General features: G+C 43.3%; 1 protein-coding gene across 3 annotated transcripts in view; it reads right to left on the bottom strand.

The window, feature by feature from the left end:
• The window catches only part of bscl2 (BSCL2 lipid droplet biogenesis associated, seipin), a 52,153-nt gene that overhangs the window by 27,186 nt on the left and 884 nt on the right, over positions 1 to 24,083 (bottom strand). For 2 of the 3 annotated variants that reach the window (XM_060936338.1, XM_060936340.1), the window contains exons 2-4: positions 9,760 to 9,858; positions 9,414 to 9,676; positions 7,005 to 7,086 (exon numbers count right to left, since the gene is read on the bottom strand). In XM_060936338.1, the coding sequence (XP_060792321.1) occupies positions 7,005 to 7,086; positions 9,414 to 9,622 (291 nt within the window). In that variant the 5' untranslated portion in view covers positions 9,623 to 9,676; positions 9,760 to 9,858. Of the gene's footprint in view, positions 1 to 7,004; positions 7,087 to 9,413; positions 9,682 to 9,759; positions 9,859 to 24,083 lie in introns of all 3 variants that reach the window. The other variant, XM_060936339.1, reaches the window with a different exon arrangement.

Raw genomic sequence — 24,083 nt, 5'->3', positions numbered from 1 at the left:
TGATATACCACCAAAACCAGCCAATATTATTATTCATTCCTTTTGGGTGCTCAACACGTCTTTCTCTTTCAAAATTCCCTCAAAATCTTCCATACTTAATGAAGCAAACCTGGCGGCCATGTTTGTTTCCGAATTGTCGCAGTCGCTCGCTAGTGCAGAAGTTTTACGTCTCCGACATGTGACGTCATGTTGTCTTGACAAACATACAATATCGTAAACCATATTCAAACGCTCATTCTCCATTGGGTAGAGTGACGTACCGTAACACATGTAGGAGAAGCGATATGCTAACAATATTGCATGCTAACAAACCAAATGAATGAAACCTGCTAGAAGGGAATAGAACGTGTTTTTATTCCATCGAAAAAGTGTCCTGTATGATAATTAAATAATATTGGCTGGCTTTTTTTCGTGGTCTATCAGATATATTCCATTCAGCTACTCAAATATCATGCTAGCTGAATGGAATATATCTGATAGACGGCGAAAAAAAAAAGCCAATATTATTATTAGACTGGTACCAAAATCCAGAATTGTGACACCCAAAGGCATTTTTGAGACAAAGTCGGCAAACAGTCTTATTTTGTCAATTTGGGTGTGCCGAATTCAAATCTGCAATATGCCGAGCTCTATCTGACCTCTGTTGACCTCTAGAGGTCATTGAACTTTGGGCCTGTAAACGTCTCAGCTGAACCCAGTTTCTCAGCTTTCTAAGGAATGAAATGTACTAAAATGATTAATGAAGTTAGCAAATGGCCTTGTTTGTTAAATGTTTGGGTGCTGAATTCATTTTTCATTTGTAAAACGACATATGACCTCTGATAACCTCAAGGTCATTAAACTTGGCCTATAGGCCTATGCATTTAACGGCATTTTTAAACTGACTTTACTCCCCCAAAAAGAATATGAACAGACAAAAAACAAATAGAAAGGAACAAATACAACATTAACTGCCAGTCCATGTACATGTGACTTACTTTTCACAATGAGAATGCCTAGGCGATCACCTTACATAACATTGCATTACATTTAGCGGTTATTGTTTATACAAAGCTACTGAAAAAAGGACAGATTCAGCAGCATACAAAATGTGGGGGCATACAGGGTATGGACCCTTTTCACGTGACGTCACGACAAACGCGGCCGCCATTTTGGACATGTACTACCAGTAGTTTACCACAGCCAACACTGAGGAACGGCAGCAAAGAAAGTGTTTATTTTCAGCAAGACTTCCATCATGCCACTATATTGTTGTGCACCTGGATGTAGTAACCATCAACAAACAAGGCAAGGGTTATCATTTTATCGGATCCCGGTAGATGCTGACCGACGGAGAAGATGGATAGTGGCATACCAACGCTTGTGTAGTGACCACTTTGTTGGAGGTAAGACGAATAAAATTAGCCAGAAAAGGCATTGCTGTTAACATTCCATTCTAGTTTACTGTAATTATGATCTGGCAGCTATTTACACCGGATCCAGTGTAAATAGCTGCCGGAGCCAACGTCCGAGGTTCTGGAGCGCGCTAGCTCGCGGCCGGCCGGAGCGCACGTGCTCCGGCAAGCTCGGACGTTGGCTCCGGCAGCTATTTACACTGGATCCGGTGTAAATAGCTGCCAGATCATAATTACAGTAAACTAGTAAATACAGTTTTCTGCATCTCGCTCCTTTTTCTTTTAATGTTTGTCGCCTTCCTCGCATTCAAACCGATTTGAGCCGAAGTCCACTACATGTCCAAAATGGCGGTCGCGTTTACGAAGGTCACGTGACTGAAAAGGGTCTATACAGGTTAATCAGGGTTAGTATATACGAGAGTTTTTTTCTTTGTTGTTTGTTTTGTTTTAAACGGGGTAAAGCCTTTACAAAAAACAAACAACAAAGAAAAAAACTCATATATACTAACCCTGATTAACCTGTATACCCTGTATGCCCCCACATTTTGTATGCTGCTGAATCTGTCCTTTTTTCAGTAGCTTTGTATAAACAATAACCGCTAAATGTAATGCAATGTTATGTAAGGTGATCGCCTAGGCATTCTCATTGTGAAAAGTAAGTCACGTGTACATGGACTGGCATTTAATGTTGCATTTGTTCCTTTCTATTTGTTTTTTGTCTGTTCATATTCTTTTTGGGGGAGTAAAGTCAGTTTAAAAATGCCGTTAAATGCATAGGCCTATAGGCCAAGTTTAATGACCTTGAGGTTATCAGAGGTCATATGTCGTTTTACAAATGAAAAATGAATTCAGCACCCAAACATTTAACAAACAAGGCCATTTGCTAACTTAATTAATCATTTTAGTACATTTCATTCCTTAGCAAGCTGAGAAACTGGGTTCAGCTGAGACGTTTACAGGCCCAAAGTTCAATGACCTCTAGAGGTCAACAGAGGTCAGATAGAGCTCGGCATATTGCAGATTTGAATTCGGCACACCCAAATTGACAAAATAAGACTGTTTGCCGACTTTGTCTCAAAAATGCCTTTAACTCCTTAAATAAGCACTTTTTTGAATTTTGGTACCAGTCTATATTATAGACCCCCTCACATGACGTCACCGCGCCGCGAGATTTTGTTAGGTGCCATATTAGAAGACCAAGTACATGCACTCACAATATAAAACAAAGTACGAGCGAGAGTAAAGTGACACGATGGATGATAATTCTGGTTATGTGAGTACATTACCAGCTGCAGAAAGGGCACGGTATGTGGAGAAACTGGCTGTGATTGATGGGTTTGACCCATATGATAAGACTCGGGGCAAGGGAGAATGGAAACATAAGGAGGACCGGACACCAATTCTGCCATCTGTTTGCTACCCAGACATTGTAAACTATTTGTTGTTTACACCCAGTGCCTACACTCAGTGTTCGAACTATGCCGATATTTTCGGGGGGCCCCTTTTTTTCCCTTGGGGGTGTGTGCTTGCGCTTGTCTCGGAGCGCGGATCTCCAAACACATGAGAAGCCTATCTTACGCACACCTCCACACACGCATCGCGTCTGAAGTCATAACTCATCAGGGGAAATCGTGTCCGCATTGGCATGTTCAAAAAACAACCTCGCGTCAACAATGATACCACACGCAAGAAAAAAAAAAAAAAAAAAAACAGTCAGGCTACTCAACAACCAACCTGGCAGCAGCGAGCAAGCCCCAAACCATCCTAAATTATTATTATTAAATTGTAGAAGTCTGGGAGGCTTGCTCCTCATACAGTTATCAACTTAGGGCCAATTTAGCATGTTTTAAATCTGAATTCCTTGCGTTTGCTTACCTCAAAGTGTCCACAGATCATGCACAGACTTATCCATTATATCCACAGTTTTTTGCCAAGTCTCACACAGGTTTCTTTCAAGTCTACTGTTGGGCCAATAAATCATAAATAAAACAGCTCAGATTTGTTTGTTTAAGTCGTTTGCCACTCCACTTTATTCTCGTGGGTTCACATACCGCTGCCGTTATTATCCCCTTATCACGAGTTTGTTGGTCTTCCAATATGGCGCAGGGTCTGTTTATTTCCGGTTTCGGGTGACGTCAGTGAAAGGGGTCTATACATACACATTAGATGGAACAATTATAGATTTTACAAAAAGTTAAGAACAGGGGTGTAACTTAATATTGAATGCTGATTCTGATGGAATGTAATTCAATGTTCTATCAATCCAATGTACATGTACAAAGTCAAAGTTCCAACAATAAAAATGGTACAAGTCCAAAAAGCCTGAACAACAACCCAACTTGTATACAAGCTATGTACCGGTACAGGTTGACAGTTCAAGTTCAAAGTTACTTTTGGTAGTAGACTATTTAATTGTTACACTGCAGTTGTTCAAAACAAAAGGGCTTTGCTGAGTGAAGTCCTCTTGTAACAGTCTCCGTCACTTTTCCTCACCTCCAAGTAGAACTTTGACAACATTTCTGCTATTGCTCTCTTTTCCAGTTTTTTGATGTTCGATGTCTGTTTTTCTCTTGCAAATATGCGCAAAGAATATCCAGTGACGTTTTCGTAGCCTTTCGGGTGTTCGGCGCCTTTCTCTTTAAATCTTCCGCTTTTAATGAAGCAAACCTCGTGGTAGGGCTGAACGATTTTAAGAAAAAACTGAATTGCGAATTTTCTGGCAGATATTGCGATTTCGATTTCAACCACGATTTTTTTTTTCTGTAAATCGAGTTTCAGTGCAAATTAATTAATACAATGAATTCCATAAAGCTAATGCAAGAATGAAAACTGAGGTCAACAGATTTCAAATGTAGGCCTGTTTATTAACATTGAGTGCCCGAGGAACAAGTTATAATAACTTAAAATAAAAAGAGAGCCATCTTTCTTAAGTAAACTTTTGCTTCTTTTACTTTTCCCATCTACAACATATCAGACATAAAAAAAGGTTGATCAATGGCTCAGCAGCATCAAAATATTGCACTTTTGTAAAAGAATGTACGTAAGCATTATAAATTATAACTAGAGCCAACAATTCCCCTGTGGGAAATTGTGAGAGTGATGCAGTGCGCGCAGCAGTCGCTATTGCAGGGGCTGCACTGAACTGTGTGAATGTGTGACTTGCCATGAAGCTACAAACCTGTGTCTCTCTTGCCCCTTTTCCACCAAAGCAGTTCCAGGGCTGGTTCGGGGCCAGCGCTTAGTTTGGAACCGGGTTTTCTGTTTCCACTGACAAAGAACTGGCTCTGGGACCAGAAAAACCGGTTCCAGGCTAGCACCAGCTCTCTGCTGGGCCAGAGGAAAGAACCGCTTACGTCAGCAGGGGGGCGTAGTTGTTAAGACCAACAACAATAACAAGACTGCAAAAGATCGCCATTTTTAAGCGACGAGAAGCAGCAGCTGTACAAACGCGAAGTCATCCATTATTATTATTATTATTATTGTCGCTGCTGCTGCTTCTTCGGTGGTGTTTTTGCTTCGATATTCGCGCCAAGGTTTATGCAAACGTAGCGACGTAACTGACGTATACAGCGACGTAATGACGTGTCTTCCTTTAGCACTGCAAGCTATGGAAAAGCAAACTGGTTCTCAGCTGGCTCGCAAGTTGAACGAGTTGTGAACCAGCACCAGCACTGGCCCCGAACCAGCCCTGGAACTGATTTGGTGGAAAAGGGGTATTTGAGAGGGAGCAGCCCCTCCCTCCTGTGTGTGTGTGTGTGTGTGTGAGCGAGCAGCCCCTCCCCCACCCGCGCACTGAGAGCAGAGACACGGAGAGGCTGTGACACAGAGTGGTAGCTGACACAGAGTGTTTTTACACCATGCTGGGGCAATACGCAGAGCATACATGTGTGAAATTATTGACGAAACAAAACATGGGTCAGTTTAGGAGCACTGAGAAAAACCGCGGCTTTGACGATCCCAAAATCGTGTTGTCTGAGATCGCGATTTTCGGTCGAAAACGATAGATCGTTCAGCCCTACCTCGTGGCTATGTTTGTGTACAAATTGTCACAATCACGCGCTAGCGTGGAAGTTTTACATCTCCGATGTGTCCCTTTTCCAGTTTTTCAATGTCCGTTGGTATGTTTCTCTCTTGTAAATATGCGTGAAGAATATATAATTAAGTTTTGGTAGCCTTTCGGGTGTTCAGCGCGTCTTTAGTTTCAGTTTATTTATTTAGGGCTTAATCCGAGCACTGAATTAACCCCGTCTTCTCTCTCTCCCGGCTGATAAAGAAATGATTGTGCGCATGCGCAACAGAAAAGTTTAGTCATTGGATCTTCGCATGAGCGCCGATGTGTGACGTCGTGTTGTCTTGACAACATGCAGTATTATAACAATATCGCACGCTCATTCTCCATTGGGAAGAGTGGTGTAATACATGGAGGATAAGTGATAATGATAATATTGCATGCCATCCAGTGGCGTGCACAGATAGACACGAGGTGGTGCTCAAGCACCTGCCCCTCTGCCCTCTGTCCAAAAAAGTGCCCTTTTGAATTTTTTTTTTTTTACAGTTTACTGAGGCCAATGTCGACATGATCTTTTAGAAAAGCCGCGGCATTAAAAGCGTGTGTGAAAATAATGTCCCGATGTGTGCCCCCTCCGCACACACACCGGACCTCTGTCTCTCTTGCTCTGTCACGTGAACAAGCGTGCAGTGCATTCAATGTGAGGTTGCAGCAGCATAGCGTCCTGGAAGCCACGGCCTTGTCGTAGCACAGACAACACATCGGGCAGTCAGTCAGCTCTTCCCCTGCCCCACCAGCCAGGTAACACATGAATCGAGTGAAAATGTATTGTTTGCCCTCTAAGCCCAAGCTGTAATTATTTTGTCATGAAGTAGCCCATCGCATACAGAAACAACTGCACATAAGTATTATATTTTTTTGCTAGACCATTTTCAGATTTAGGAAAACAAAAATTTATTTTTCTATTTTGTTCAACTAGAGATTCCTGGCAAAGTCAAAAAGCCTTGATGTAATAAATTAAGTGGTTGTTTTACACCTTTAAAAACTAAAACGGGTCAGTGGCGACCCGAACACAGGGTTAAATCTCAGACTTTTATAAGGTGTTCCACATGCGCAAAAAAGTGCCCTTTTTTCCCCCCCAGAGCACTTGCCCCCCAAAATGTCTGTGCACGCCACTGATGCCATCAATAAACCCCCTCGAAGGGAATATAATACAGGTTTTTATTCCGTGGAAAAAGTGGCCCGTAATTCCTGATATTTCACTCCGATGATGTCACTCCCAATGTTTTCCCGCTGACTAAATGCACGTTGTCAAAATGGTGAGCCGGTTCAAAATCAAAATTCTTCTGATTAACTTGCTTTTTTTTTTTTGTATGGATGTGTCCATATAATATAAAGAACATTACATGGTGGCGCAAAGATATGAAGTTTATCTTCTTGTGTGGAAAATATTTTCGTTTGTTCACTTCGTGCACTTGCAAATATGCTCACCACTCGAAGATAAACTTCACATCGTCGCGCAACCGTGCAATATCCTCTACGTACATTATTGTTGTAGATACTTTATGAGAAGGAATAAGCAATAAACATGAGGATCTTACCTGCTCTTTGCCATTTTTTAGGAGAGATACATTCGCCATGGGGAAGGAACAGAGGACAGAGTTGGCAGACTCACAGTCGCTTCTGAAACAAATTCACATCTATTCTTAATTTCATACATGTACACAGCGCCTACTCCAAAAGTATTGGAACAGCAGCGCCAAGCCAAACCCCCCCCCACACACAGAAGACATCTGGGACGGCATTACAGAAAGTTCCTATCTTAAGTCAAAAGTTAAGATGGGACAGCTGTGAGATAGGATTCTTTTCAGTTTGGTATTACAGAAGCAAATCCTAACTTCATTTAGGATTCTTATCTTATCTCGAGTTAGGATTCCTAAATAACCGATCGAAACATCTATGATCGCCTTTAATGTCTGTTACCTAGCAACGAAAGCTACACTGTGTCTCGTGAAGTAACGTCCAGTGATCTCTGGCTAGCTGCTACAACAGAAACAATACCCTGCTACAAGTGACGACTTGACACGAGACAGCAAGAGACGTAAACAGTATGGACAAACAACGACGGGCTTTAAATTTTATCAAAGTTTTGTCATCAAACCTTAAAACGTCGTTTTGGTCTACCAACTGCCTTTCAATAAACAAATTCCGGTTACGTTGTTGTTGTTGCCTCAAAAGCAAAATACCTGCCATTCTGTCTAATAGTAGACTACTAGCTGATTTATACAGTAAAAATGACAGTTAGGACAGCGGTGGGGATATCCTAAAGTTAGGATGGGTATTTAAGAATTTTTTTAGTTTTTTTTTAGAAGTTAGGATGCTTCTGTAATACACTTTTCTTAACTTGAGATAGGATAGGACAACAGAGTTAGGAACAGCTGTTCTGTAATAGCCTTTTCCTAAATATGATCCGAAAGTGCCGTTGCCACGGGAACTAGACAGATAAGATGAGATTCTCAAGTTAGGAACTTTCTGTAATGCGGCCCCTAAGTTTTAGCTCTAAAGATGAATGAGACAATTTTAGCATTTATTTCCTAATATTTATACCTACATACAACTGAGAACATGGAACCTTTTGTGGAAGACCACCCAATTTTCAGGTGCAAAAGTATCAGAACAAGTAAATTACACTTAACATTTGGTTGCATATCTCTTGCTTGAGTCAGCGACATGACCAAACGCTTGCATTTTTTCTTTTTCATGATGCTGTTCCAGACTTGTATCACAGCTTCTTTCAGTTCTTGTCGTGGTTTCTCCCTTCAGTCTCCTTTTCAGGATGTGAAATGCCGTTCAATTGATTTACGTCTGGTGATTGACTTGACCAGTCTAAAACCTTCCATGTTTCCCCCTGATTAAGTGCATTGTTGAGTTGGCAGTGTGTTTTGAGTCACTGTCTTGCTGCAAGATGAAATTCCTCTCAATAAGATTGGATGCACTTTTCTGTAAACTGGCAGACAGAATGGTTCTGTCGACTTCTGTCTTCATTCTGCTGCTACCATCATGAGCTCCAGAAGCAGCATTGCAAGCCCAAGCAATGGCACTACGTCCACCGTGTTTGAACGATGAGCTTGTATATTTTGGATCATGAGCAGATCCTTTCTTTCTTCATCACTTCAGGAAAGATTAATCTTGGTTCCAGAACTTTCGTGGCTCGTCTCTGTATTTCTTCGTGAATTCCAATCCGGCCTTTCGATTCTTGTTTGGCTCTCGTGGTATGGCCTTTATATTTCTACTCTCAAAGTCTTCTTTGAATGGTGGATCATGATACATTCACTCCTTCCCTATGGAGGTTATTGGTGGTCACTGACTGTTGTTTTAGGATTTTTCTTCACAGCTCCCATAAAGTTTCCATCATCAGCTGTTTTTGTTATCCCTGGCTGACCTCAAAGACATCTGGTTGTTCATACACCAGTGGTTTCCTTCTTCCGTTCCAAATTGTTGTACTGGCTATGCCCAATGCTTGTGACTGATTATCAGAGCTTCAAAATGGCTTGTTTTTCTCCCATAGACAGCTCTCTGGCAGTGTTGCCAGATTGGGCGGTTTTAAGTGCATTTTGGCGGGTTTTGAACATATTTTGGGCTGGAAAACGTCAGCAGCATCTGGCAACACTGCTCTCTGGTCATCATGTTGGTCTATCCTGCAGTCTTCGCAGGAGAAACCCAGGGCTCAAACTAAGAACAGACATTCAGAGCTATTGTCTTTTTAGACAATCAAGCTAACAGAGCATGCATGGCCAGTCCCATGTTCAATCGGTCACTATTTGAAAAACGGGTGGGTTCAAACAAAAGGTGCTCAATATAAAAACTCCGATCCCAGAATTTGTACAACAGTTCATAAATATCAAATATTTGTAATAAAATTATCAATCAATCAGTGACCATTCACCTTTATAAACCATCCGGTCATATCTATAAGCAACACAGACACAACAAACGCAAAGTGTTGATACCTGTAGTAGTAGTTCACAGGTGTAGAAAAGCTGACAGTGGGCATGTAGGAGTAGTAGAAGCTGCCGTACAAAAAGATCGACACCCATAGCAGCAGCACCAACATGCAAAAGAGGATGGCGGCCCGCAGCAGCGTACGCTGAGCCCTCAACAGAGTCACAGCTGCCACATCCTGGAGCCAGACCAGAACAGGACCCATCATCAAGCCCATCCACTTCAGTCCTTTGCCGTCTAATCAGCATTCAGGCCCTCGAGTTCGAATGCCCTAAACTCCACACACAAACCCAGTCAGTCAGTCACGCACATACAGACCTTTCAGTTTTCTGACTGATTCTCTATTGTGCTCACTCAGAATCAGCAGTTTTAGCAGGGTCTAATTCAGGACTCATTTTGAGCATACGATGTCTGACTGGTGTCTTTTTCACTGCTTGCTGTTGTCATCAAAACCTGAGAAAGAAAAAGAAACAGTAAATAGAAAATAACGTACACAAGATATGGTACAGGACTGTACCATATGCTTCTCCGTCCTTATGGGGGAAAAAAAAAAAAGTGTTGCTAGGCAAAACAAACCTCGCCCGATAGCACTTATGATGAACATAAAGGAAGATATCGCAAATAAACGATTTTGCCCTTGTGTGAGAACATACTTGGCCAATAAACATGGTTCTGATTCTGATTCTGTAATCCCCTGCGACAGTGCGTGTATGTCAGCCTTGATTCGGAGGTTTCAGTTTCGAAAACCGTAAGAGGTAAGAGTAGAATAATATAAAGTACAGACAGTGGAACGCACTTTCCCTCTGTAAGAAGCATGAACATGTCTGAAAGCAATTTCTTTAGTCTAGTCCATTTATCTGTAATTCATATTTTTTATAGTCATAAATGAACAGAGCAGGGAAGATTAATGGGGTTTAAAAGTGGGTGTGACCAAAACCCCTTCCTCTGCATATGTAAATGAACCGAGAAACCATCCAATGACAGCAGTGTATGCAAATGTTGCAGGTAGTAATCCAATCAGCATGTTTGTGGGAGGAGTCTTTCCAAGGCAGTGCTCCTGCAATCTGAGCTCAGACCTTTTTTTTTTTTTTTTAATCTTTTTGGTCACCATGACCTTGACTTTGGCCTGATGACGCCCAAATTTTTGGAGGTTCTATTTAAAACCAATGCCCGTCTATCCTGAAAGTTTCATGAAGATTGGTCCAGCTGTTTTCTTGTAACATCGTTTACAAAAAAAAAAAAAAACCGACCTGATGGACTCCGTCCCGGGTGAGGTAATAATCCCACCATATGGCACTCTAGGTCTTTCAAAATATAATTTCCTGGGGAAAAAAAAAAAAATCAAAAGCTTGTTTTGCTAGATTACAAAATGACCTTCAACAACCGCTTTATCCTTGGAAAGGTCATGGTGGATCTGGAGCCGATCCAAGGAAAACTGGGCGTGAAACAGGAACACCCTGAATGGAATGCCAGTCCATCCACCCACTTATTTAGAACTATGGGTAATTCAGTGTAGACAATCCACCTACTAATATGTTTTTGGGTTGGAGGAAACCCACATATCCACAAAAACTCTATACTGACATGACAATAACCCAGGCTCAGGATCGAACCAGGGACCCTGAGGCTGTGAGCCTGCAAATCTACCCTCTGCACCACTATGGAGGCATTTAGAATCATTTAATATAGGAAAGGTGGTGGTGGTGGTGGTGGGGATTAAGCCACAGACTTTTTTTTTGTTTTTTATAAAATTATATGGCATCAAGAACGTAACTTTATTAAAAGTGTAACAGAACAAACACACACAGTAACTACAAATTAACTGGCATCAAATCCAATGATAAACGTGCAACAGTTTTCCAACAAGTCAACTTTTTTTTTTTTTAACAGTACGGCCGATTTCCCACATCTGTGGGGCAATAAGGCGCCAGCAGAAAGCAAAAAAGAGAGTCCAACTTTCAATTTCTATTTCATTTTACTGGATTCAGTTATTACGCATTCTGATTGGCTCCCGAGTAACCTGCAGTAATGTCTGACTGAGGAAAACCCCATCTCCCATCCTCACAACATTCTAGGCTGTTCCATAACTGTGGGGCTTTGTAAGAAAAGGCTCCGCCCGCTGATGTAGCCTTCACCTTTTGATCGAAGGTACCAGCAGATAGCCTGCACCTTTTGATCGAAGTAGACGTGGCAGGTCATCAAGGACCAGAAGTTTGCTCAGGTACTGTCGCGCAAGACCATTCAGTGCTTTAAAGGTCAATAGTAGTATTTTATGAACAATACAAACAACTTTTTTAAATTTAATTTATTTAAACGAAATTGAGATATAGGAATTTGTTGATGAAATTATAACACTTAATATGACTGTTCTTTGGAATTCTTTGGAGAAACCAAATCTTTTATCTTTTAGTGGTCTATACATAGTTTTCACTGACGTCACGGCATTCCGGGGAACCCCCTCCAGCCGCCATCTTGTGGGGCAAACAAAACGGACCATCACCATTACCGGCTACGTTATCTCGGACGAATTTATAAAGTTATATAGTCAGTTTTCTAAAATAAAGATCAATGTCGGCAAAATCAAGCAAACGGAAGTATATAGATACATTGGACGACATCTCACGACAACGGTATGCAGCCAAACTGGCCTTGATTGGGGGAATTGACCCCTACGAAGTGGACAAAGATGCATTTTCAAGTGACTATGCAGGGCTTCCATCCATATCGTACCCTGATATTGTGAACTATTTCGTGAATAGTAAAAGTGCCTACACACTTGACGACCTCAAAGCATACAAATTGCTGGAGTCATACAATTATTTTGTCTGTGGCTGGGTCCGTGAAGTCCACCATATAAAAACAAGTGACAGTCGTGTCCTAATTACAGCCAAGGTATGTAAACATTGGAATTTTAGAGCTCTCAACACTGCATATAAATGTGTTTGTGTGTATAATATCGAGTTGATTTAAGACAAATTTTACATCCATTAGTGGTATTACAGTACCATGTCAGTGTACAATGTAAACGTACACTCAGCGGTTCCAGTTAGGCATTCTCCAGAGATTGTTTACACGATGTTTTGGTTTCCAAAAACAAACTTAAACACAATTGATTGTTTATTTAAACAACTTACCACTTATAAAATGATCGGAGCAGACTTTGCTGTGTTTAGAAGGCTGATAATCCTTGCGGTTGATTCTCGCAAGCCATAGATTTCTCCTTTGTATGCTGAGTTTCTTTGTTTGCTCGCCTTCGTGCTCCCGTACAGTGGGAATTCCATAAAAGCTCCGCTTGACGTCATCATCTTACCTATTACGACAGCCGTGAATACAACAGGTGTGCACCATTGCTAGCTTTAAATAGCCTGCTTGGGTTCTTTTGAAGACTTTGTACTCGCGCGTTACAATGTGTGCTCAGTGACCCGTACGGTAAGCTTGACCCACAAGATGGCCGCCACTAGGGAATCCCCGACTCTGTGATGTTATGTGCAAACTATGTATTGAGAGCACTGTAAGCATCTGGTTTGGGAATTGCACCGTCTTGGATCGCAAGACCCTACAGCGGATAATGAGGACAGCTGAAATGATGACTGAAGCCTTCACAGCCAGGCCCGAATTTGTAGCACGCCATCAGACTTCTCAACTCTGAGGGACTGGACGGATACACACGGACTGTTGACGACACCACTCCCACTGCAGTCTTTGCACAGTGAAGAACAATGCACTATTACTTTTTACAATGTTTGCATATGCTATCTTAAAATGCACACACACACCTTCCGGACATTATCAGTAACAGGTACTGGGTGGCAGTGTACTGTCCTTGTGCTAGTTACCTTGCCCGAGACGGAGTCCACCGGGGGGCGAGGTATTGTTTTCGGTCGGGTTTCGTTTGTTTGTTAATGATATTACAGGAAAACAAGCGAGGTTTGTTTTGCCTGGCAACACTTGCTGCTGTCTTTGCACTGTGCTTCTTGTTTGCGGTTTATCGTCTGCAATGCTTGCACTCATGCACTTTGCTGTTATATGTAGATTTGTAGTCCTGTGATATTTAATGGAACACCATGATCAGGGCTTTACATTAACTTTTTTGCTCACCGGCCACTGTGGCTAGTGGTTTTCCCGAGTCACTAGCCATTCAGCCTTTTCACTAGCCACAATTTTGTTGCCAGGAAATCGCAGTTTTTTCTTCACCATGATACGTTAAAGTTCGGAAGATCTAGATTTAATTATGAATGGCAGTGTATAATGCATCTCTACAGTCGCACTCAAGTATTCAGCGCTGTTAAGGTAGCTCCCTATATGAAAACATGCAACCAATTCAGACAAAAATATATAAACAGAGTATTCTGTTTATTGAACTCGAATTCAAGCCCTTTACAATATGAAATATCGTATAATATGAAAAATAACATTCAGTACAACTGAACTGATTCTAATATTAAAAGTCCAATTCAAAAGATTTATCATTGACAAACATTTGATGTTTTGATATGCAAGTATTGTGTGTATTATCAAGTATTATTATTAGTGCTGTGAAAAATGGCGCGTTATTAACGCGTTAACTTGACTCAATTTTAACGGCGATAATTTTTTTATCGCGAGATTAATGCTCTGTGACATGTAGGTTTTTTATAAGCTTTTGAAACTGCCAGGAACTTGGAACAGAGACTTTGCTTAGAAAACCAATAGCAGCTAGACTGTAATGCCACGCCCCGCACAGCCAGAGTCCTCTGCCCCCCCCCCCCCCCCAAAGAATCAGCGCGGGCAGGGCGCGCTAGTAGAGATGGGATTTATGGCTCTTTGATGGGATCCGCATCTTTGTGATCCGTTCTTTGAAAAGAGCCGTTCAAAAGACTGGCTCATTTGGCTCTTTTTAAATATTTATTCAGTTTTAAGAAGACAGCGTCTAAAGAAGCCAGATCCCTCTGAACTGTAAACTCAATGCTATCCCAGAAATGCTTCCTGTAATATGCAAATTTGGCCGCCTCTGATTGGACAGCGCGACGCATCAACAGGCAGAAAGTGTAAAAGTACAAAATGTGTTAAGTGAGCTGAAACAGTAAAGATCAGATTCAATGCAATATTTATCAACGAACAACTTAAACTTAATATAAGTGTACTTTATATTATAATCAAGCATGTCAAGCCTACCGTCACTGTGTAACCTATCTCTCTGATTAGAGTTGTAGACTAACTCAAACAGTAGACCATTTCACTCATGGTTCTCTTGCTAGCCCCGTGCCGGTGCTCGGCTTAGGTTTCACTTTGCAGTGGCTGTGTCAAGATGTGTTATGCTTTGCAATAAAAAAAAAAAAATTGGTACAAAGCAAACCCATTCACTTTTTTATGCTGATAAGAAAATTACAATGGTTTATGTGACAAAAATGTGCGATTAAATTGCGATTAATTGCGAGTTAACTATGACTGTCGCGACATTAATCGCAATTAAATATTTTAATCGCTTGACAGCACTAATTATTATGTATTATCTATTAATAGTGTGTGTGTGTGTGTGTGTGTGTGTGTGTGTGTGTGTGAGAACATGTGTAGAGAGAGACATTAAATGTCCTCATTACATTCATCATCAGATGAGTCTGAATGGTCCATGAAAAATGGTCTTCGTGACCTGAGGCTTCCAGCAGGCCATAAGTTGATAGCTGGGGCGAGATCAACTTCTTTCCAGTCGCGTGAACGTTTCTAAACATCAGCTCCATCCTCTCCAGCTCAGCCGACTTCATGACAGCCAGGGACTGAAAGCAATGCTGTCCTGTAGTGAACCAGCCGTTTTCGCCTGTTTTGATGTTATAGTACCAATGTGTGCATTTGACTTTTCGTGGTCCTTTATAGTTTCGAGTTTAAAATTACTGGTGCCTGTCTTTGCCAGACTTTCTACAGTCTTCGCAGTACATGGTATTTTCGGTTTTGCTATGAACTAGCCAATCTCGCCCTAACTTCCATTTGTCATTGAACTGTCTTATCTTCCTATTAGCGTCTTGTTCATCTCCATGGCCGTAGCCAGCTATGAGGCCACCAAGGTCCGGACCTCGGTCATCTTTAAGAGCTGAAAATACATTTGCATGCTAAATATTCAACTGGATTAAAAAAAAATAAAGAATAACATTAAAATGTCTCCGTAAAAAGTGCATTGTTAATTATGTTCAACGTTGATTCTGTCATCTGTGTCTGTTTCGTGCGCGCGGCTCTGAGACCAAGAACACAAAAGCGAATGAGCGTGCGACTCGGCGGAGGAACGCAGTGCAGTAGACACGGGTTTTTCATGGTAACCATCGGCGCACTTTCATGAAGCTGTTAAATTTACATTTTCGAAGCAGCGCAGTTGTAGTCTACCTTGTTTGTGATTTTAAAAATAAATCATTCGATAAGCCAAAGCAATAGTATGGAAAGTTTCAACTTATGTTTGCCGTGGATAACTTTGCCTAAAACATGGTGGTGTATACTGATTTTTTTTCCCAGAATTTTTTTTTTTTTTGTGTAGGCGTAACGGATGCCAGATTGTTAATGTATCTTATGCTTAGTTTACACGTACCCGGGTATGTATAGAAACGGATAACCCCGCCTCTCCGTTTTCAAAAATATCCACGATTACACCAGACCATTCTCCAAAATATCTGCATTTACACGGATCCGCATAGATACGCGGCTAAGCGCCATTATGAGCATGCCAAACATATAGGTGGCAGTATAAGGAGAAGTATAAAGCCATATTAGCCTATCAGAATCGTGAAAATACAAATGACATGACGGCGGCGGCGACGACGTTGGTAAGCAGCAAGCCTTTGTCATGGTGGGAGGAAAAGTGCCTGAAAAACTGCGACCCTCCTCGCAGTCCTTCTCCTCTGCTCCTCATAAAGCAGTCGTAGTCCTATTTGCAAATGCAAACAAACCAAAAGTGTTTGCAAATATGTAAAAAGGACGACCACCCGTGTTGCATCCATGAGACCATCAAACCAAAATATTGAGCGCCTGACGCAAATATTGTTCTGTGACGCATATCATGATGTCGGGAAAACCTAAAACTCCGTTTTCCACTATTTACATGCAGGAATGAAAACGGAGTTTTCAGAAATCTCCACTTTGCCCGGAGTTTTCAAAGATATCCGTTTTCAGTGACTGAAACCTCCGTTTACGTGTAAATGAGAGGCGCAACCGCATAAATACATATGCGTCTTCATAGATATCCGGCTACGTGTAAACGGGGTAGGAGTTCCATAGGCCAGGGGTTCCCAAACTTTTTCATGCCAAGGCCCCCCAACCAGCATTAGCTTCTGGCCGGGGACCCCCTTTGCAAACCCACAGACAATGCTACAAAATATGTAAAGAAACATGAACTTTTAGAATGTTTTCTCTTACTTTTATTCAATAGTCAATAATTGTTACATTTGTTTAGCATAAGAATATTATTAACTAACATGTTTTCAACAGGGGCGGCACGGTGGTGTAGTGGTTAGCGCTGTTGCCTCATAGCAAGAAGGTCCGGGTTTGAGCCCCGCGGCCAGCGAGGGCCTTTCTGTGCGGAGTTTGCATGTTGTCTGCGTGGGTTTCCTCCGGGTGCTCCGGTTTCCCCCACAGTCCAAAGACATGCAGGTTAGGTTAACTGGTGACTCTAAATTGACCGTAGGTGTGAATGTGAATGGTTTTCTGTGTCTATAGCCGCTTTTCCACTACCAACGCGGCTGAGTCGGGCTGAGTGGGGCTGTTGGCGTTGCATTTCGACTACAATCGCGCTGAACCGTGCTGGCTGGAAGTGGGTGGACACATTGGGTGGAGTTAGCGAAAGTGGGTGGATGTCAGGTGATGTCGTTAGGCGGCGCAAACAGTGACATCAGTGACCTTTTAAGCGGTAGTCTCACGATCCGGAGAGTAAACAATAAACATGGAGGACATGGAGTCGTTAGTGTTGCTGGTCTTGGTGCTGTGGCTTGTCACCGACAACGCCAACAGATACTGGCAAGAGCGTATAGATGAGGCGAGGCGCATAAGGCTTCAGAAATTCTCGTAATTCGTAATTCTCCTTCTTCCGGGTTTACGGTGTTTACAGATCCCAGCGTGCTCGCGGGGCGTGTGTGGGCACGTGAGGACACTCCTCCTCACCAATCAGTGCACAGGGGAGTGTCTGCTCACGCCCCCAGCCTCACTCAGCTCGGTTTGGCTCGCTTCAGCCCTACTCCAAAACCGTGCGAGTTTTGGGGGCTGAGCAGGGCTGAAGCGAGCTGAGTCGTGCTGTTCTTAGATAGTCGAAACGCGAGCCGTGTCGGGCTGAAGTGAGCTGAAGCGAGCTGAAAAAGGGTAGTGGAAAAGGACCATATGTGTCAGCCCTGTGATGACCTGGCGACTTGTCCAGAGTGTACCCCGCCTTTCGCCCGTAGTCAGCTGGGATAGGCTCCAGCTTGCCTGTGACCCTGTAGGACAGGATAAAGCGGCTACAGATAATGAGATGAGATGAGATGAGATAATGAGATGAGATGTTTTCAACACAAATATTTTTGCACTGAACAATAAAACTGCATAACCTCCTGTAGTACCTGATTCAACTCGTTATCCATCCTTTTTGCGACCAGTGCCTCGCGATGGAGCATGCAGTGTGTGGCCACTACATGCGGGACCTTCTGCTTAATGAGAGCGGTCACTCCACTGATCTTCCCGGTCATTGTCACGGCTCCGTCCGAACACACCCCCACACAACGGGTCCAGTCCAATCCGTTAGACTCGATGTAATCGTCCAAAACTTGAAAAATGTCTTTCCCAGTAGTTCTTCTTTCAAGTGGTTTACAAAATAGTATTTCCTCCACAAATCTTTCCTGTGAAATAAATCTGATGTACACAAGCAGTTGGGCCTCATTAGATAAATCTGTGCTCTCATCCAGCTGAAGTGCGAAGTATTCGCTGGCTCTCACCTGCTCCAACAGCTGAGCAGATACGTCTTGAGCCATGTCACCAATCCGTCGGCTCACGGTGTTATCAGAGAGTGGGACAGCATCGATTTTTTTGGCAGCATCCTCACCAAGCAATTCTCGGACAATGTCTTTGGTGGCTGGTAAAATCAAATCTTCTCCAATTGAGTGAGGTTTTTTAGCACGAGCAATGTGGTACGAGGCTAAAAATGATGCCTTCAGGGCCCGCTCGGGGACAGTAGCTTGCTGGGTGAATGCAGCAGATTGCCTGACCAAATGCTCTTCTTTGCGTCTGAAGAAATCTACTGTTTTTTCGGCATCTGTCCGATGTTTTTGTACCAAGTGACGCTGAAGTTTCGAAGGTTTTAAGCACTCGTTTGACAGGGTCTCCAGACAGAGGACGCATTTCAGGCAATCATGGCCATTTTTCTGTATGGCTGTAAAGCCATACTTAATGTATGCTGCCTCATATTTTTGGATTTTAGTTGGCCAGGACTTCTTAGTTTTTTTCGCAGCAGTGTCCTCCACAGCAGGGCTGTTGGTTTGTTCCTTCGGTCTCTTCTTCAAAAACCTGCCCATTTTGCGCTAGCAATACGCTAGCTTGAGGAGCAAAGCAGCTTGATAATGGCGCAAACCGCAACATCACAGGCAATCGGAGAGATGAGCATGGCAAACAATGTTTCGATATGATGTATTATTATTAATTATATTTTATAATAATGATTAAAAAACTAATTACAATATATTTAATAATAATTATTTTAAAAAGTATACATTTTTTGTTATCGTCCCTCCAACTTTCTGAGGCCCCCCTAGCGCCCCCTGGCGGCCCCCACTTTGAAAACCACTGCCATAGGCTACATGGTTAGGGGATCTTTTGTCCTCATTGCTTGGGCCAGATCAAACCATTAAACAAGCTTAAATTATTCTTACTCTTGCCACATACATGATTTTTTTCAAAACTGATGATATTCAGTTCAAACACCACTAAAAGTAATTTCAGGAATAGATCTCTTGTGCATGGGCAGCACGGTGGTGTAGTGGTTAGCGCTGTCGCCTCACAGCAAGAAGGTCCTGGGTTCGAGCCCCGGGGCCGGCGAGGGCCTTTCTGTGTGGAGTTTGCATGTTCTCCCTGTGTCCGCGTGGGTTTCCTCCGGGTGCTCCGGTTTCCCCCACAGTCCAAAGACATGCAGGTTAGGTTAACTGGTGACTCTAAATTGACCGTAGGTGTGAATGTGAGTGTGAATGGTTGTCTGTGTCTATGTGTCAGCCCTGTGATGACCTGGCGACTTGTCCAGGGTGTACCCCGCCTTTCGCCCGTAGTCAGCTGGGATAGGCTCCAGCTCGCCTGCGACCCTGTAGAAGGATAAAGCGGCTAGAGATAATGAGATGAGATGAGATCTCTTGTGCGGCGTGTAATTCACCCCTCTCATTTAAATATGTAGAAAATTTTTCGGCGTGTGCTTTGCGCATCACAGATCTCGGTGATTTTAAAATGCTGCTCCGGCCCTGCTCATCTCTGCCCATTTTTCCCTGAGCAGCCGGGTTTGAAACTCCAGCGACATACCGCCACATAGTGCGCTTGTCAGTCGTCAGCAACTTTGTTGCTTGGTTCATTAACCACAGGTTACCGTATCACTGATTTTATCTGAGACATTAACGAACGTTCTAAACAATTCTAACATGTTGTCAGAATGTTCATGCAGGTGCTCATGGGAGTTGTAGGTAGGGCTGTGCGATGTCCCCTTAATTGGCATCGATGATGTTTACAGGGCAAACATCGTGATGGACGATCATATCGTGGGCGGGGGGGATTTTAATACCACATTATTAAATTTATTATTATTATTATTAAAAGTATTAGATACTCATCCGAGGCTTTGGCACGTAAAGAAAAAAAAGCGCTAGGTGATGTGGAATATTTGGCCTTGATAACGGATATGTGGTCCAGCTGCAACATGATGCCCTATATGTCAGTTACCGTACATTATGTGCACCGAGAGTGGGCAATGCAGTCCAAATGCCTGCAGACGAGTTTCATGCCAGAGACACATTCAGCGGACAATTTAGAAGACGCATTGCGCGAGACACTTGCCGAATGGAAAATAGAGGAGAGAAAGATCGCCTGCATAACAACGGGGCGAATATTGTCGCAGTCATCAGGCAATTGAAATGGCCGTGGTTAAGTTGTTTTGGGCACAATTTGAACCTGGCCATAACCAACTCGCTTGCGCAACAGAGGGCCAGTACAGACCGAGCGTTTGGAGTTTGCCGAGCAGTCAACACTGCGTTTGCGCACAGCTGGCTTCGGAGAAATGAGCTGCGCAAAGCGTAGGTGGAAATGAACCTCCCCGAGCACTCACTGATCACGGCAAGATATTAATCTGCTCTAACAATGAAAGACTAGTATTCAAACTATGAGAAGAAACTACACTTAAGCTATTACTCATTGTTTATTTACACCATATCAATTGAAGATGCGTTTCGGCCTTTAGTGCGCACTTGAACGCGCTAATTTTTCCAATTTATTAGTGTTTGAATTATTGCACCAGCTTTTAAAATCATGATTTAATATTGTTTTTTTTTTTTTTTACTGTCTTTACATTTGTCAGAATCACCTTCATTCTTCCATTTGGTTTGACAGTATGGCTTAGAGTGGACCATTTTGTGTCTGAAAGTAGCCTATTTACCAGATTAAAGTTATTTGACTTCTGCCAAAGTCTGCGCTTCACTGCCGTTTGATAAGGTGCAATATTTCCCGACTGAAGTCGTTAATAGTGGCTATTTGTTTGAACAACATGACAAATTTTACATTAAAAGTATAGTGTAGGCTAAAAAATGAAGTCAAAATTTATTAGTAGCATACTGTATTTGTGTAACCACATGTTATGTTCACTAGCACGTCCCTGCACCATAGCCTACGTGAACAAGCGGTAATAGGATATTACTTTATAATGATTTATATAGTTATGTATTTATATATAATTATGTGTTATATAATATTTATATATTAAACAAAACTAACTAAACTAACAAAAAACTAACTTTTTAGGTTAAATAAGCCCAGATGATACCGTATATGCATGATTATGACAGGAGGGGGCGTGGTATCACGATGGTGGCTCTCCATCGTGATGGATGACCACCATCGTCGATGGACGATGGCATCGTCTATCGGCACAGCCCTAGTTGTAGGCGTGTAATATTACATTGCAATGCGTTTATTATATCAGATGGCTTCAGAGAAAACTACAATTAAACTATATTGTCATACCACAGAATAAACCACCCGCCAAAGTGGCTAGTGAGACTAAAGTTATTACCCGCCAAAGCCGCATTTTACCCGCATTTGGCGGGTGCTAATGTAAAGCCCTGACCATGATCCTGGAGAAACACACCTCGCCCAGTAGCAGTTATGATGAATATAAAGGAAGATATTTGCGAAAAAATGATTTTGACCTTGTCCGTGTCCGAAATCGCTCCCTACTCAGTATACAGTGGGGACGCCATTTTGCAGTGCTGTCTGAAACCTTAGTGAGGATTATTTACATCCTATATAGTGCACTCAAAGTATCCCACAATACATCACGAAAAGTAGTGCACAACTGATGGTCACTAACCAAAGCAATATATCCCATCATGCATTGCAGTCACGCTGAAAGAAAGAAATCAAAGTCTCAAATTTGATTTAATAAAAGACAGCGACAAAGAAGAAACTATTCAGGCCTGATTTTAAAGAACTGAAAGATGCAGGTACTTTGTATTGATTAATGTGGGAAATGCGCTCAGTATAATATGCACTAATCACAAAAATACATGCATGTATTTATCGACAGCTAAGTGAAGGCCCGTGGCACGACGGCTAAGTGAAGGCTTGCAGCACGACGGCTACCTGAAGGCCCGCAGCACGACGGCTACCTGAAGGCCCGCGGCACGACGGCTAGGTTTACGGTACGACAGCTATCTGAAGGCCCGCGGCACGACGGCTACCTGAAGGTTTACAGTATGACGGCTAGGTTTACAGTACGATGGCTATCTGAAGGCCCGCGACACGACGGCTACGTGAAGGTTTATGGTACGACGGCTATCTGAAGGCCCGCGGCACGACAGCTACCTGAAGGTTTACTGTATGACGGCTAGGTTTACTGTACGATGGCTAGGTTTACGGTACAACGGCTAGGTTTACGGTACGACGGCTAGGTTCACGGTACGACGGCTATCTGAAGGTTTCCGATACGATGGCTAGGTTTATGGTACGACAGCTATCTGAACGGTACGACGGCTACCTGAAGGTTTACGGTACGACGGCTAGGTTTACGGTACGACAGCTATCTGAACGGTACGACGGTTATCTGAAGGTTTACGGTACGATGGCTAGGTTTACGGTACGACGGCTATCTGAACGGTATGATGGCTATCTGAAGGCTTACGGTATGACGGCTATATGAAGGCTCGCAGCGTGACAGCTACCTGAAGGTTTACGGTACGATGGCTAGGTTTACAGTACGACGGCTATCTGAACGGTACGACGGCTATCTGAAGGTTTACGGTACGACGGCTAGGTTTACGGTACGACGGCTACCTGAAGGTTTACGGTACGACAGCTATCTGAAGGTTTACTGTATGACGGCTAGGTTTACTGTACGACGGCTATCTGAACGGTACGACGGCTATCTGAAGGTCCGACGGCTATCTGAAGGCCCGCGACACGACGGCTACGTGAAGGTTTATGGTACGACGGCTATCTGAAGGCCCGCGGCATGACAGCTACCTAGGTTTACTGTATGACGGCTAGGTTTACTGTATGATGGCTATCTGAACGGTACGACGGCGATCTGAAGGTTTACGGTACGACGGCTAGGTTTACGGTACGACGGCTATCTGAACGGTACGACGGCTATCTGAAGGTTTACGGTACGACGGCTAGGTTTACGGTACGACGGCTACCTGAAGGTTTATGGTACGACAGCTACCTGAAGGGCACGATGGCTATCTGAAGGGGACGACGGCTAGGTTTATGGGACGACGGCTAGGTTTACGGGACGACAGCTACCTGAAGGGCACGACGGCTATCTGAAGGGGACGACGGCTAGGTTTATGGGACAACGGCTAGGTTTACGGTACGACGGCTAGGTTTACGGTACGACGGCTATCTGAAGATTTACGGTACGACGGCTAGGTTTACGGTACGACAGCTACCTGAAGGGTACGATGGCTAGGTTTATGGGACGACGGCTAGGTTTACAGTACGACAGCTACCTGAAGGGCACGATGGCTATCTGAAGGGGACAACGGCTAGGTTTATGGGACGACGGCTAGGTTTACGGTATGACAGCTACCTGAAGGGCACGACGGCTATCTGAAGGGGACAACGGCTAGGTTTACGGTACGACGGCTATCTGAAGGTTACGACGGCTAGGTTTACGGTACGACGGCTAGGTTTACGGTACGACGGCTATCTGAAGGCTCGCGGCATGCCAGCTACCTGAAGGTTTACAGTACGACGGCTAGGTTTACGGTACGACGACTAGGTTTACGGCACGACGGCTAGGCTTACGGCACGACAGCTACGTGAAGGCTTACGGCACGACGGCTACGTGAAGGCTTACGGCACGACGGCTAGGTTCACGGTACGACGGCTAGGTTCACGGTACGACGGCTATCTGAACGGTACAACGGCTACCTGAAGGTTTACGGTACAACGGCTAGGTTTACGGTACGACGGCTAGGTTTACGGTACGACGGCTAGGTTTACGGTACAAC

This window comes from Neoarius graeffei, chromosome 12 (genome assembly GCF_027579695.1).
Source record: "Neoarius graeffei isolate fNeoGra1 chromosome 12, fNeoGra1.pri, whole genome shotgun sequence".
Lineage (NCBI taxonomy): Eukaryota > Metazoa > Chordata > Actinopteri > Siluriformes > Ariidae > Neoarius > Neoarius graeffei.
The sequence above is the reverse complement of the archived record's forward strand: the minus strand, read 5'-3'. Positions and strand labels throughout refer to the sequence as shown.